Below are 17,096 nucleotides of genomic sequence, written 5' to 3' on the forward strand. Positions count from 1 at the left end.
ATCCATTATTTATAGATAAATTAATTTCAGTCATTAGTTTCTCCTGTCTTGTCACTTTTCTCATGACCCCTGGGCTGCTTGGTGACATTGCTATTACCCTGGTGACCGAGGCTCAGCCACAGGGATCACCGTTCACTCCCTCTTTCTTATCCACATTATCCAATAAATCACCAGAACAGCCTGTTCTATTTTGAAATGCTCTGGTCCCCTCTGATTCATATTTAAAGGTACTACTTTGGTTCAGATAGAATCTGCTGCTTAGATGATGGTCATGAATGACTCTCTAATTGAAAAAGACCTGAACAAATACCACTTTCTTTACAGATGAATCTTACTTCCATAAGCCACAGTTTTCCTCTTAAAACAAAGGTGAATCAATTGAAACTCCTGTCACCTTAAGGGCCTACAAGATGCACTTCTCTGTAAGGAAACTGACAGTGTGAGGTACTGAGCCTTCATCATCCTGGCACTTAACTTCTGCCTCTTTTTACCATCCCTTATCTGCTTATCAGTATTCTTCAGAGCCCAGTTGGTGGTGTCCTACATTAAGCTTGCCCTTACTCCCATAGCACTTTATTATTCTACTCTTTATCACATATCATTTTTATGGCTTCTATAATTATGATTTGCATACATAATAAGTTGGAAAATTTTTTATTATCTTAACAGCTGGCACCAAGATCTTCTAGAGCAAAACTCTCTTGGTGTAAAAATGTGACTTTAGAAATGCTTGGAAGGATACAGTGAGCTGAACCCCACTTCTATTTCCTGGTCAAGGACTTGGATATAAACTTTCCCCAAGATTTTTGGTGGGGAAACCTGCGTTGCAGATGGCAGGGAAGGAATTTGTTGTTTTTCTCCTGTCTGAAGTTGAGATGGGGGAGAGGAAGCCTGAGAAGAGATGGAGAGAAGGACAGTGAGAGAAAGAGAGCTTGAGAATGGATGGCATCTCTGTGAGTAGTACACGGAGAGCCGAAAGCATTTTACAAATGGAGGTAGCGCTAACTAGAAAGAGCCAAAATCCCTGGCATCAACATCTATGGTCAAAAGTGCCTCTGAACACTCAGATGAGCTTATGTGGCTGTTCTTGAATATTGAAGAAGATTCCTGATTTTAGCATCAGATTGATGGTAGAGGCCAGGGTGGCCCTGAGAATACAAACCTCACTGAAACTCAAGTATATCTTTACAGTGAGGGGGTGGTTTAGATGCCTTCCTGTCATTGAATTGGCATGAAAAGATGTCCCATTTTCATGGATTGAAAAAACTTAATGTTACTATGATGACAGCTCTCCACAAAATTCTAAATAGATTTAATATAATCCCTACCTGTGGGTCTGCTACTCCTAGGCAGCCTATTTGGTCGCCATTTTGTCACCTAAACAAGGTCAAAGTGGCCCGGCCAGTTAGGAACAGGAGCCCAACCCTTAAGACCTTCAAATCAAACAAGAGCGCAAAGCTGGATCACACTGGGAAGGTTATGCATCACAAGGTATGTCCAGAATGCCCAGGGGGCTGAGGAACGATGCATAACACATACTTGCGACTTATACATCACTAGGTATGACTGGGAATGCCCTGGGGGGCCGAGGACCAATGTATGACAAGGGACCCCAGAAGCTGATCAGTGGAGCACCTAGTTGATAAGACTAGAACCATGGCTGGGGATTAGAGTATATCATAAAGTAGATTAGAAGTGCCTGGAGGGCAGACTCACAATCCCTAATCGTCTATACCCCTCCCCTTTCTTTAATCTCCTTAATCTCCTTACAACCAACTACCTGTGTCAATAAAAGGGCCAGGATCTTGTTCTTCAGCAGCATCCTGCATTGTGCAGCCTGCTCCATGACTCCCGTTTGTCAGTGTGGTGTTGTCCGACACAACATGTACCCAAATTCTATGTCCATTTTCTTTTGCAGAAACTGAAACACTGATCCAAAAATTCATTTGGAAACAATTTTTGCAGAAAAAAATACATTTAGAGGACTAATGCTTTCAAATACCACCACAGTTATAAAATCAATACAATATGGTATGGGATAAGTGTACACATATAGATTAATAGGCTAGAAGAGACTGTACAAAAATAAACCCTTAGTTTTATTGCCAAGTGAATTTTCACATGGATGCCATGGCAATTCAATGAAGAAACGATAATATATTCAACAAATGATGCTAGGATAATTGTATAGCCACATACAAAGTAGTGAAATGAGACTCCTTTCTTTCTTATACAAAACAAAAACTAACTCAAAATGGGTCATAGTTCTAAATGTAAGAGCTAAATCTGTAAGGTTCTCAGAAGAAAATATATGAATAAACCTTCAAGAAAAGACCTTGGGTTGGCTAAAACCTGCTTAGCTATAATACTGCACATACAACTTAGAACATAATAAATTGGACTTAAGGATTCAATCTAAGTGAAAAGATAGCCCACAGTTTAGGATGAAAATATTTGCAAATCATACATCTGATAAGGTACTTGTATCTCGAACATACAGAAATCTTACAAGTCAACAATAAAGAGACAATATAATTTTTAAAAAGGCAAAGTATTTGACATTTTTCCAAAGGTGATAAACAAATGATCTATGAGCACATGAAGAGCACTCAACCTCATTAGTCATTTTATTATTCAAATAAAAACCACAGTGAAAGATCACTTTACATGCATTAGGATGGCTAAGAGCAAAAAGACAAATAATGTGTTGGTAAGGATGTGGAGAAATTAAAACTTTTTTGGTAAAATTACAAAATGATGTAGCCACTTTGAAAGTTTGACAGTGATTCAGATTATTAAACCTTAGAATTAACATATAAACTAGTAATTCCACTTGTAGATACAAACCCAAGAGAATTTATTTTTTTTAAAGCTTTTATTTATTTATGCATACAAGAACTGGTGTAGAGGCCAGAGGTGTGGGGGATGAGAGGATTCACCAGAGACAGAATGGGGAACAGAACAGGCGGATTGACTGAAATGCAGTGCTGAGGGGAGCAGTGGGCAAGTCAGTAGAGGTCTGCTGCACTATGTGGGTAGCTCCCTGGCTGGCCAGGGATCGAACTCATGCTGCAGTGGCTGCAGCTAGCTTCATAACCCCTTGTGCCACCAGGGAGGCCCCACAAACCCAAGAGAATTTAAAACAAATTCTTACAAAAATACTCACAAAATCTTATGCACAGATGTCCATAGCAGTATTATAATAGGCCAAATGTTCACCTCCTGATCAATAAACAAAATATGATACATCTGTACAATGGAATATCCTTCAGCTTTAAGAAGAAATGAAGTAATGATATATGCTACAACATGAATGAAACTTGAAGACTTTATGCTAAATGAAAGAAGCCAGACACAAAAGAGCACATATTGTATGATTACACACCTATTAAATAAAGCCCAGAAAAGGAATTCCCTTTTGAGGAGACAGAAAGTAGATTAGTATTTGCCAGGGATGGGGGGATGGTAAAGTGACTGTTAATGAATGTGGTGATGTTCATGGTGATTAAAATGTTTTGGAACTAGATAGAGGTGATGGTTCAACAATTTTGTGGTAAATTGTGTATGTCATAGAGTGAATTTTGTCATGTTAATTATATATTAATATGTTGTTGTTAATCACAAAAAAAAAGAATCTCAAGGTTAAAAAATATTGGAGATATATTCTACTTAGAGTCAGTTTGAAATACTCTAGGCTAATCTTCAGGACCAGTCCACATTTGAAATATAACACTCTCAGAAATTCATTGGTCAAGATAATGTAACTAATAATTTATAATAAACTATTACTCATAACTAGATTTTCAGATTACAGTCTGTATTTTCTCTAGGAGCAGCAACTAAAAGTAGAATTCCTGAGTTCTTAAATCAATAATTATGAGCTTATTAATAAAATTTTAATTTAGAAGCCTGCATATTGAATCCTAGATTCAAATTTCACACGTTTTTCTCCATTTTTAAGAACAACATGTTCTGTTTTTGTTTTACTTTCCTTGCTTATCATTATTACTTCACCTAGTTGGGAAAGGATTTTATGGTAAGAGAAATGCCTATTTGTGTCTCTAGATTTCCCTCTTGGCCAACAAAAACTCAAGTGGAGCACTGCCTATGAGTTCTGCTTGGTCTTGTTATTTATATAGCCCCATACGATCAATAAAAACTGTTTCAATAATTTATGTAAACTTAAGTACTGGATAGTTAACTGATAGAATGTCAGTCCTCTTTAATAAAACAAATCTCCTGTGTAACATAGACCCAGCTAATGATTGTTGCATCGGACAACACCACATTGACAAACAGGAGTCATGGAGCAGGCTGCACAATGCAGGATGCTGCTGAAGAGCAAGATCCTGGCCCTTTTATTGACACACGTAATTGTTTGTAAGGAGATTAAAGAAAGGGGAAGGGTGTAGAAGATTGGGGATTGTGAGTCTGCCCTCCAGGCACTTCTAACCTACTTGATGCTACACCCTAATCCCCAGCCATGGTTCTAGTCTTATCAACAAGGTGCTCCACTGATCAGCTTCTGGGGTCCCTTGTCATACATCCATCCTCGGCCCCCCGGGGCATTCCCGGTCATACCTCGTGATGTATATGTCGGGAGTATGTGTTATGCATCGTTCCTCAGCCCCCTGGGCATTCCAGACATACCTCCTGATGCACATGTTATGCATTGGTCCTCAGCCCCCTGGGCATTCTGGACATACCTTGTGATGCATAACCTTCCCAGTGTGATCCAGCTTTGCGCTCTTGTTTGATTTGAAGGTCTTAAGGGTTGGGCTCCTGTTCCTAACTGGCCGGACCACTTTGACCTTGTTTAGGTGACAAAATGGCAGCCGAATAGGCTGCCTAGGAGTAGCAGACCCCCAAATGATAAGTGTAAAATAGATGGAGGTCTGTTTTGATGGTCACTTCAAAGGTTTATTTATGGCCGCATTATAATATCTTATTAGAAGTATATATTTGGAGCATTTTATATATGTTTTAATATTTAAAACAATCTCATGCTGTCATTGCCTAGGATAGGTTCATAGAAATTCCTTATTAGTGAATATGCCTTATAAATAAGACTTTTCTGATATGGAAAAATTAACCTTTGTATCAAATTCTGCCCTAGAGCAATGTTAGGGTGAGGACCCAGTGTATGTACTTGGTGGTCTTCATGGGGCCAAGTATGTTTCCCATTCCCTCCCTGTAGCTCCCCAAGCATCTATTACTATGTCAGCTTCTAGAAAGAAATGCATATGGTCATATCTTCACTCTTGAGAAGTTTCAGGTTTATCTTTATTGAAATAAGGAGAACTAGCAGGATTCTAGAAAGTCTGAAAAATCAGATGACTTCAAGGTCCAAACCCTAAAGGTAAATATCAAGTGCTACCCTTAAAAAAACAATAGAGTGGTAGGGTTCCTGACAAAGGTAGGGAGGAAAGGGCCTGCCTTAAAGGCAGCCGCATTAAATAATCAGTGGGCTATGGGAAAGGACTTGGGGTGCTTTGGTGGGTGTGATGTACTGACACACATCTGAGAAAGTGTGAATCTGTTCCCCTAAGTCATAGACAATGTTTTAAACCAATGGTACCTCAATTTAAAAAAATATGAAATAAAACCACTACCTACCAAAATTAATAATAATCCTTTTCTGACCTAGAAAGTTTTATAAGATTCAAGTGATCCATCATGCTACAACTCCTAAATAAAGTGTAATTTAAACCTCAGTGTTTACTAAAGAAATTCTATGGGAAAGTTCATCTGAATATTTCAGTAAGTTTTATGTCTTCATTTAATTGGTTATGTCCAGTGTAATTTAGAAACCCTTACTTGTTTCACAGGTATTGTTTCATCCTAATTGTGAATAGATATTGTATATCCGAAATGGATTTTTTTAAAAAATTGTGGCAATGTTAGTTGCAACACTATACAAGATGTATAAGTTTCAAAATGAATCTACAAAGGGCCTCCCCGGTGGCGCAGCAGTTGAGCGCAGGGTTGCAAAGCTGCCCGCAGCCTCTGCAGCGCCGGTTCAATCCCCGGCTGCTCCCCGGCCACCAGGGAGGGTCCCGCATGGCGCGCAGACCTCTCCTGCCGCCCGCTGCTCCCCTCAGCAGTGTACTTCGGTCCTTCTGCCTGCTCTGCTCCCCACTCTGGCTCTGGTGAATTCTCTCACCCTCCCGCGCTTCTGACTGTACCCAGTGCTTGTATAAATAAATAAATAAATGTTTAAAAAAAAAAAAATGGAACTTCTTAAAAAAAAAAAAAAGAATCTACAAAGACAGCAGTAATGCCAAAGAGCTTATTGTCTATGTTTGCTCTATGTATTTTATGGTTTGAGGTCTTAGATTCATGTCTTTAATCTATTTCAAATTAATTTTAGTCTGTGTTTTAAAATAATGTCCTAGTTTCACTCTTTAGCTTGTGACAGTACAATTTTTCTGACACCATTTATTAAAGACTTTGCTTTCTGCATTTTATGTCATTGCCTTCTTGGTCCTAAATCAGTTGTCTATACATTGTAATTTTATTCTTGGGATCTTGATTTTCTTCTGTTGGTTGTGTGCTGGCTTTTATTTCAGCATCATACTATTTTGATTACTGTTACTTTGTAGTATAGTTTGAAGTCAGGGAGCATGATACTTCCATTCTTGTTCTTTTTTTCCTCGTGATTATTTTGGCTATTTGAGATCTTTTGTAGTTCCATACAAATTTTAGAATTTTTGTTCTATTTCTATGAAGATGCCATTGGATATTAGGAGGGTTTATGTTGAATCTGTTTTAAGAAGGATGGCCATTTAGATAATATTAATTATTCCAATCCATGCACACAGAATGTCTTTGCATTTCTTTGTGTCTTCTTCAAATTTTTCTTCAATATCTTACAGTTTCCAGTGTACACGTCCTTCACTTCCTTGCTTAGATTTATTCCTAGGGTCTTTTTGTGATGTGATTATAAATGGTATTGTTTCCATTTCTTTCTGCTAATTCATTGTTTGCATATAGAAATGTGACAGATTTTTGCATATAGATTTTTAGCCTGTAACTTTACTGTATTATTTCTAACAGTTTTCTTGAGAAGTATTTGGCATTTTCTGTATATAATATCATGTCATGTGCATATTGTGACAATTTACTTCTTCCTTTCCAATCTGGGTAACTTATTTCTCTTTCATTCCTGATTGCTCTGGCCAGAACTTCCAATATATTAAATGGTAGTGATGAGAGTGGTAATCTTTGTCTTGTTTCTGATCTTAGAGGAATAGCCTTCAGTTTCTCCCCATTGAGTCTGATGTTAGCTGTGGGTTTGCCACATAAGGCCTTTATTATCTTTAGGTATGTTTTCTCTGTCTGCATTTTGTTGAGAATTTTTATCATAAATGATGCTCATCATTCATACTATTTTTGCATGTATTGAAATGATCATTTGCTTTTTATCTTTCATTTCGTTCATTTTATATATTTGCATATATTGAACCACCCTTACATCCCTGGAATAACACACTTGGTTGTAATATATGACCTTGTAACATATTGTTGAATTTAATTTGCTAATATTTTGTTGAGGATATTTACATCTATGTTTATCAGAGCTTTGGCCTCTAGTGTTCCTTTTGTGTGCTCTCCTTGTCTTGTTTTGGTGTCAGTGAAATGTTGGCTTCCTTAGAGGAGTTGGAAAGCATTCTCTCCTTTTCAATTTCTTGGAGGAGTTTGATAATAATGATCTTCTTTGAATCCTTGATAGAACTTACCAGTGAAGCCATCTGGTCCTGGACTTTTGATTTTTGGGGGATTTGATAACTATTTCTATTTCTTTAGTTATGGGGAGGTTTGTTCAGATTTTGTTTCTTCATGACTCAGTCTTAGGAGGTTGTATGATTCAAGAAATTTAGCCATGAAATGGATATTTTTGTTTGTAAATAATCCTCTTGCAATGTGCAATCTCAATTCATCATAAAAGTTTGATGAAATGAGTCACAGTTAACTCCATTAGTTATTCATTTTTTCCCTATTCTGTCTTTAAACCTTTTACTTAATACAGTTCATCATCTTATTTGATAAAATATAATGACTCAAAAGGAGAGCAGAAAAATGAGGCTGTGACAGTTTTGAGTATTTTAATAGTCTAGAAAGTGATTTTTTAAAATACTAGCAGCAGCTGTTATAGTTAAGTAAAATCCTGGTACACTGTACATTTATCCATAGACCCATTCATACTAGAAAAAGCTTACTTATAAACCTATTATTTTTCATTAGTTTAGTAGGAAATTTCACTTATTAAAATAAAGCCCTAATTAAAAGTACAGTTTGGGCATAGTATGTTAATAGAAAAAAAGTACCAAATTCAAATTGAATATATGCTAAGATTGAGCTTTTTGAAATATTTTAGAAAATGTATTTATACATTTAATTTATACATTTTGTGAAAATGGATTCACTTTTATTGAATCCAAATTTGAACTTGAAGTGGTATCATGCCTTAGTCACAGCTTCTGAAAAGTTGGCAGTTATTAATCTACCATTTCAATCTGTTCAAAAGCAGTTTTTCATAGAAAACTATAGAGAAGAATAAAGGAATAGCTTCATGCCAGTGAATCTGCTGCCTTGCAGCATAGTTTCAGGGCACCTAGGTAGTGATTATATCTCAGCAACACCTTTTCCCCCAATTAATACCATTAAAAAAACACTGATTTGGTTTACTGGAATTAAAGAACCTCTGAGCATGTAAGATATAAAGACTCCTGCTTTTGAGCACCACCTGCTGGCTAAGAGAAAACCTGCACATGGAATAAGGAAGGCCAATGTTGACCTTTTCCCATGAATAGAATATCTGTTACTGAGATTTATGTATCTCCTGGTTAACTATCTCAACTCTTTGGCTTATGGCCTTGATATTTCATTTCCAGTGTAATGTTTGATTTACTAACAAGGAAGTGGTTCTACTCCATGTAATCCATAGCAGAGCTAATTCAGAATTCCTGTAGGTAATATTTAATGGCTTATTCAGAGTAATTTTAAAATATACTTTGGAAAAAGTACAAAATATACTTATAAAAATGACTGTTCCCCTTAAGGCAATTCTCCTGGGCAACCAACTTGAAATTCTTTTTGGTATAATTATAAATTAACTGGACTGCAGGGAAGGAACTAGTTCTGTAACCTTGATGGTCAAGGAAGACATTGCCTCATAATTGCCAAACTCAGTGTCCTATAAACATTACTTTGGAAACAAATATGTTTTACAATGAATTCTGGGAAGTTTTATCAGCTATAGTAACAGTAAGCAATTACATTGAGTACCTCTAACTGATAGTATTTATAGAACAGTTTAACCTTAAAATTCTCCAAAGTAGATGCTTTATCATAGCAGTTTTTTTTTTAAAAAAAAGAATGCTTTTATATGTTTTTTGCTTCCTATAATTAGGTTAGAGGGATAATCTAAATGATACTGATTATTTTGTTGCTTTTGCACATTTTGTCATATTCTGGTATGTATTTGCCTTTGTCTGTCTGAGTTGTTCTAATGTGAAAACTGAGGCTGGGTTCTGAAATCAACCATTTTGGTTTCTATCCTGACATTTTGGACTTGTCCTTAACTTCTCCATGTTTCAGTCTCCTCATCTGTAAACTAGGGATTCTAGTAATACTAACTTCCAAGGTTTGCTCTAGAAGCTTAGTACATTTGGAGCCATGCCTGGCACGTGGTCAGCATTCCGTAAATGTCAACTGTCATTGTTACGCTCAGCTGGGGTCCTTGGAGATAGTATATGTGCATTTGATAAAGCACCTTCTATCCCAGTTTTTTCTGCTCTTATTTTTAAATATGGAATGTGTGTTTCCTCTTTCCAGCCTTGAAAGAATGTCCTGGCATTTTTTTCTAAAGTCCTATAGGAACTCCAATTTCAGTGAAGGGCATCTAATCCCACTGAGGTCACATGTGACAAATGGTATTTTATTACTTGCTGATTACAGTTAACCTTAATTTCTTCCATGGCAGCCATGCAGTACCTTGTATTTGAATAGAGCTGTTTCTGGATGTGATTTTTCCAGCCTCTCTGGGTTTAATTCTAATTTAACTTGCCATTCCAAGTGGGACTATTGTGCAACTGAAGTCATGATTCACTCATTTGTTCTCTCTAGATCTAATTATTATGCGTGGTGCCTATGAGGCCCCCTCAGGCATTCATTCACCACTCTAAATGGTCTAACCTTCCGAGGAAGGGAGTAAGCCTTTAGTTATTTTCTTTTGAATTGTACAAATGTGCTCAATACAGTATTTGGGAACTCACTAGCAACTGTTTTACCTCTACCATTTTAATCATACCAAACTTATTACTAAGGTTAATTGGAAGAATCATGCTGTCGTGTACTGTTACTTGCACATTTTCATTCATTCGAACAAGGCCAACTTTTGATGCACCAACATCTTCATTTGAGGATACCTTAAGTGCCTTCCAAAAAAAGCACGCGTTTCTCAGAAAGCATAGGAAGGGCAGACTATAAACACCCAAAGTGTAATTATAGCTGTTTTGTAACCAAACACCCAGGCATTTGCCCCAGAGTGAGCCGGCACAGGATATGTTAATGAGAGTAAGTCACCTCTTCTCCCTTCCCACTTACCTGGATGCTTACTGTGATGATAGGAAGATTTTTATTTCACTCACCACCATCCTACACATGTTCAGTGGCCTCCCACTGAAAATTTTAATTGTGAATAAAATGGTTCTCTTGAACTTAGAATTAAGAACCAAGACACTTGTTTCCATGTGGTTTTAATGATCACCCAGACTCCCTGATGTTCCGTAGTCACTTTGTGTCATATCTAAAATGAGAACCTTAGAGAAATAAGAATAAGAATGAATAATCAAATGACCGCTATCTGAAGACTTGCAGTCAAAGCACTTTAGTAAGGATTGATTAACCAGCGAGGGATTAATTAATTGATCATATTAAATTAAAAATTAGAATAATGACTCAGTACACTCCTATAGTCATTCATTCATTCATTCACTCATGCTGTTTAGCACACCTTTCTTGAATGCCCACAATGTTCTAACTTCTAAAGATACAGAATTAGGGCCTCCCCAGTGGTGCAGTGGGTTGAGCACCGCACTGTGAAGCTGTCTGCAGCCTCTGCACATGGGTTTGATTCCCAGCCGGCCAGGGAGAAACCCACATGGCAAGCAGACCTCTCCTGTCTTGCCCACTGCTCCCCTCAGCAGTGTCTTTGGTCCGTCTGCCTATTCTGCTCCTCCCCGCTCTGGTTCTGGTGAATTCTCTCACCCTCCCATTCCTCTGACTGTACCCCAGTTCTTGTATAAATAAAAAAAAAAAAATCTTTAAAAATAAATAAATAAATAAATAAATGAATGGATAAATAAATAAATAAAGATACAGAATTACTTGGACTGGTACCATGACAGACCCATTTCTGTTCATAAACTTGGCTTGTTATCATCCATCTGCTGTGCCAGCCCACTGTGGAATCATGCTGCAGGCCTAGCTATCCTCCATGGGATTGGATTGTCTTCTCATCTTCCTGTCTTTTGAACCCCATTTTACTTCATCCCCACTTATATTCCTACAAATTCATAAAGAGTTCAAGTAGTACAGGAAGGTGCAACCTAGCGAAGGGTTCTTTGTCATCTTCGAGGCATCTTCTGTCTCTGCCATTTGAAAAGCGAGAGCCCAGGAGAAATTTTACCCATGGGATGCCATTTCAAAGCAGTTTGCTGGGTATAGCTATCCATTGCATTTACCTTTTTTTTTTTTTTTAATCTTATTGTATAGATGTTTTTAGATAGTTGTTTTTCATAATTTCCTAAAGGTTTCACTAGAAAATGAAGAGTAAAGGGTATGATATTGTATAGCATGTAGTCATTCACTAAACATGTCTTTATTTTAATGTATACTCAGAATCCCATGCCATTCTGTAGCCTTTGTGGTTCTCTCTGTACCTGCCATATTCATTACTTCATTGGTTCCTTAAGGTAGTTCATTGATTTTGATTTCTCATTTATTTTCCATTTTTCTCTGTATACACGAATACATAATAAGATAAATAATGAAAATCAATGACAGAGACGCAGTATATGTGTGCATTGTGCACAGTTTCATTTAGACTTTTAACATATTAGTATATACAAAGTGTTGTGAAAAAACAAAATGTTTTTATTGTAGATGTTAAGCCATAATTGGAAGGGAGCAATACCACATCATCTTCTCCATTTAAAAGATGTCAAACATATTATAACACAACAGTTTCTATGTTTGAGGTTCCCAGTGCCAAGATCCATATTTATTTTCATGAGTAGAGTCAAGAAATGAATTACTGTTGCCCAATAATCACACATACAGTCTTATTCTCAAGAATCACACTCCATGCCAGAGCACACATTGTCAGCAGTGACTAAAGCTGTTCTTTGCCAGGCCATGCCAGTCACACTCTTTTGATTCTTTTCACAATAGATTTCAGTGCCTGCAATTGAGTCGACTATGTGGAAAACCACAAATTCACATTAGTTGATAAGAAGACTGGGGAATATGATTTGGCCGGCTCAGTTGTTCTTTCATTCTCCTAATAAAGATCTTATATGAAACTGTTGAAGATATAGGCAGATGAATATCATTTATATTTGATCTTACCTAATAATGTAAAGCTTTGCTTGCTCAATTTATTCTTTGCAAAGTGACAAGATAGGCTGAAAATTTTAAAGGTACATATGTAGAAGGAGGCATTCCAAAAAAAATCAGTGTGGCAGTGTTACAATGAAATAGTAGAACTAATCTCTATGTCCATCGCTTAGGAAATGGATTTTAAAACTCTGGAATGAATATTCATTGACTACTATCACATTTCATCTAAGTCAGGTATTAGCAAAAACAGCCCATGGGCCAAATACCGCCCACTATTTATTTTGTAAACAGTTTTATTGGAACATAGCCATACTCATTATACTCATTTGTTTTTATATAGTCAATAGCTACTTCCATCATACAATTGCAGAGTTGCTTTGTTGAAACATAAACTGCCTGACTCTCAAAGTCAAAATATTTACTATCTAGCCCTTTACAAAAAAATATCTACCGACCTCTGATCTAAGTTAATATACCATCTTTTATATACTTTATAAACCATTGTTTTATATACCAAGAGTGAAGGCAAAAAATTGTTAATTAAACAATGACAAGCCATCAAGTGTAGGAAGTATCCTAATTTTAGAGACATTAAGTTATAAAAAAAGTACATCTTAGAATTGCAAAATTGTGGTATATAGTACTTCAAAAAAAGGAACTGCAATGTTTGTATAGAACTCGAGTACTTAATGTTGGAGGAACAAAAGACAGGTGTAAGACACTTTTCATAATGATGTGAACAGCAGGCTATTACTTACATGTCTCTTAAAAAATAGAAAACAATATTCTGAGCTTGTATGCAGATATGTATAGGTAAGCATAATTAAAAAGAATTCAAAGGATTGAAAGTAAACTTAGGGCACAGATGTTCTCTGAAAGGAGAAGGGACCAGGATAATGATGGAGGAAAGGAGAGATGTAATGTTCATTTAAAAAGAAGTAGTGATTTATTAATGAAAAATAATTTTTAAAAGCATCAAAACATGGAAAAGCTGAAAGAAAATGTTTCAAAATATAACTTGAATTTTTATGATGGAAATATAGATGATTTTTTATTGTATTTCACTATAATTTTAAAGATTCTCATAAATAACCAAAAATGATGTGTCATATCTTTCATTTCTATCTCCATCGAAAGAGATTAAGGTTTGAAGAAGTACATGTTAATCAATTATCTGACATTACAAACTAATCCTGTTTTTCTACTGTGGCATTAAGATTAAACAACGTGCAAGTCAGGGCCAAATTTCATGGTTAAAACTTTTTTTCATACTGGTAGTACAGCTAATCTCTAAATACAATGTGCTTTATTCCTCACCATGAAAAACCACCAACTGGAAAAGTTAAATGTCAGGTGCATTTTACAGAACAGAAATAGCTTGTCATGAGTCATGTTATTGATGTACTGATGAGATTTCTTTCAGCCCAATCTCACTTGTTTTGAAATATACACTGTGATTTTACACGATTTTATATGTTGTCACACGCAATTCAGACTCTCACATTACTTATCAAATGTGTTCGTTTTGTCATTTGTCTATGGCAGGGCTTCCTGAAATAGTCCCTATAAGTACGTGAGACATTCAAAACTTTGAGATCCAATTTAGCTCCCCCAGATTGTTTCTCTGGATAATGGAAATCTGTTCACTGCTGTCATTGAGTTTTTGGTTTTGTCTTATTGTTTTAAACATGTCTTGCTCTCCCTTGCAGTGTTTCAGCAGAAATAGGCAAAGCTGACTCCCTTCAAGATTAAGAAATGAAATGTGTCTGAGATAGTGGCAGCAGGAAATGTGGACAAGGGGCCTGAGTCTATGTAAAGCCGTAGGCCATGAAAGGATGGTCCCATGACAGTACATTCTAAACAGCGTCCTGTGTTGCTTACATTTAACTCCAGTTTTTCTTTTTCCAGTTCAATTTCACCATTTAGTATTGAGAGCACAAGACGCCAGAGACGGTCTGAATCCCCAGACTCCAGAAAACGGCGAATCCACAGATGTGATTTTGAGGGTTGCAACAAAGTGTATACAAAAAGTTCTCACCTGAAGGCTCACCGAAGGACTCACACAGGTACAGCTCCATGCAGCTTCTCATGCACGGGCTAGTGGGAATCCAGAAAGGGCCATTCCTGTCTCTGGATCCCCAAGGGTGTGGAGTGGTGCTTTGTTCTCCTCGTACTTGCATCTTGAGTTTGGTTCCTTTCTAGGTGAAAAGCTTTTCTCTTCTCAGCAGGAAAAAAGGCTTAAATCTTAGTGAACCTGAGCAACCAATCAAGGAATTCTTCTGTGTCTAAAGGAATTTTGTAATGAGGTGGACATAGTGAGCTAGTCTTTGTTGCCATTTTATCGTTGTGTGATTTATCAGGATTTTAGCACATCAGCCAATAAGCCAAAGAAAATCAGTCAAAGTTAGCTTTTTTTTTTTTTTTTTTTTTTTGGTGGGACTCTCGCCGGCTTCCGGGGAACGAACCTGCGCTGCAGAGGCTGCGGGCAGCCTCGCAGCCCAGTGCTCAACCACTGTGCCACCAGGGGAGGCCCCAAAGTTAGCTTTTAAGCACCACTCACATCATGCTTTTCTCTCCTTGATCTCATCCCCACAAATAAACTGTTAACCAAAAACATAAAATTGACATATGCGTAGCACTGTGGGGAGTTTTAAAAAAACTATTTCTACATGATTCCATTTGGTAGTTTTTTGTATTTAGAGAGAATTTTTAGTGTTTGCTTTTTACAGAGAAGTAATTCAAAACACAAGTGATTCACTGACTTTGTCACTATCCACCCACCCATCCATACGTCATCCATCCACCCACCCATCCACCCATTTACCCACCTATCCACTCGTCCACCCATCCGTCTGCCTATCCACCGAACCCATTACCCACATACCCTCCCAACTAACCATCCACCCATACAGCCACCCAGGACAGAAGCTGCTGACTCCTCACCTAGCCCCTCTCCATCTCATCTGGACTTGCCTGTATGTGTTTAAGTCAGCATCCCCCAGCTTCCTTGGTGTCTGAATCCTGTTGCATGCACCAGGGGCCCTGAGAGAAGGCTGAGGGTAGAAAGGCCCCACAGCTCTATCACTTTTCATAGGCACCGTGGTGACGGAGATGTGCACGCTCAAAGAAGCAGATAAAGCAGGGACATCCGTTCACGCATGTTGCTGGGAGCAAAGGGCCAGAGATGGAGCCAGTCCAGTCCAGTTATTCCTCAACAGGAGTCAGACTCCAGCCCCAGTCTCAGAATGGAAATTTCAAGTGTCCAATACTCCCATCTCAACTGTATTAAAATAGCCATGCTACACAAATCATTTCCCTGCTGAAGTAGCAACATCTTTTCATTTCACAAGTTTGTCATTTATTTGGTTGTGTTATTTTACCAGTTTCCAGAGCCTGCTGTAGAGAGACTGGTTCATGATTCTGCATCCTGAGACTGGGCATTGTATTTTGCAGTGAAGTTACAGCCTAGGAGTCTTGCCTGAAGTCAGAAAGCATTATAGAATCTGGAGTTTACTTTTGTTCGTCTCACGCATTATACTTGTAATATTTCTAAAATAATTCAGCACATTCTGCAAACTGCCTCTTCCATATTTCTTCCTTGCTCTGAATCCTCTTCCCTTTTCTACTTAATTCAAAATTCTTCCCCTCCGTTGGTTTTGAGCTTCCCTAGGAGAGATTTTCATCTATTTCTTAGGCACTGTTTTTGAATCAATTTCTTTATCATTAAGGCAAAGAATGCATGTAGACTCGAATAAGCATGACCATCCTATCAGTAGGTAGTGAAACCTATATCATAGTAGTAAGTATGATCAGATCGTATTACTTCTTGGAGAGAGCATTTCTTTTTTGAAAAAAGAATATGACCATTTCAATGAATAATCATAGCTTTTAAGTTCTTTCAAGTTATTCCTGTTTCCCTTAAAATACATATTAGTTTCATTTTCACATGGATACCTCTACTCCATTTATCCAAGTGATGAACAGTGAAAGAGGAAAAGGTTTAATTAGGTACTATTAGAGGATTTAACTCATGACATTATAGGATTGCCTATTACAGGTCTTAACATATACTATGAAATCAGGGGAAACAATGTAAGCATTATAATTCCAAGCAATATAAACCGTGAATGCTGAAGCAGAATTAACAAGCTTGGCTTATTAATAAGATGAAATCATACACACGTTGTGTCCGAATGGGCCTGCTATGTCACAGAATCTAATTTGTTTCCTAATTAGGGGAATCCATTTGTGTTGTCTGTCACAAGGAACAAGTCACTACACTGTAGTGTCCTGCACATTTACAAATTATACACAAGATGTCGTAACTCCGTGTTCAAAGTGAAGTCAACATTAGTTCCATCAGGATCAGGTTGTCTTGTGTTGCGTTTAATAATTTCCTTTGCTTTCCCTTGCTCCTCACAAGGACTGGTGGTTGCAACGTCGTTCTCTCCTCTGTACAAGCCTGACTCCTG

The 17,096-nt window shown here is 37.3% G+C and overlaps 1 protein-coding gene across 6 annotated transcripts in view; it reads left to right on the forward strand.

The window, feature by feature from the left end:
• Nucleotides 1–17,096, forward strand: part of KLF12 (KLF transcription factor 12) — a 416,573-nt gene that overhangs the window by 373,970 nt on the left and 25,507 nt on the right. For all 6 annotated transcript variants that reach the window (XM_037528938.2, XM_054701633.1, XM_054701631.1 and 3 more), the window contains one exon: nucleotides 14,533–14,690. In XM_037528938.2, coding sequence (XP_037384835.1) covers nucleotides 14,533–14,690 — 158 coding nt within the window. The remainder of the gene's footprint in view (nucleotides 1–14,532; nucleotides 14,691–17,096) is intronic.

Source organism: Talpa occidentalis, unplaced genomic scaffold (genome assembly GCF_014898055.3).
Source record: "Talpa occidentalis isolate TD23 unplaced genomic scaffold, MPIMG_talOcc4v2.1 talOcc4.5, whole genome shotgun sequence".
NCBI classification, from domain to species: domain Eukaryota; kingdom Metazoa; phylum Chordata; class Mammalia; order Eulipotyphla; family Talpidae; genus Talpa; species Talpa occidentalis.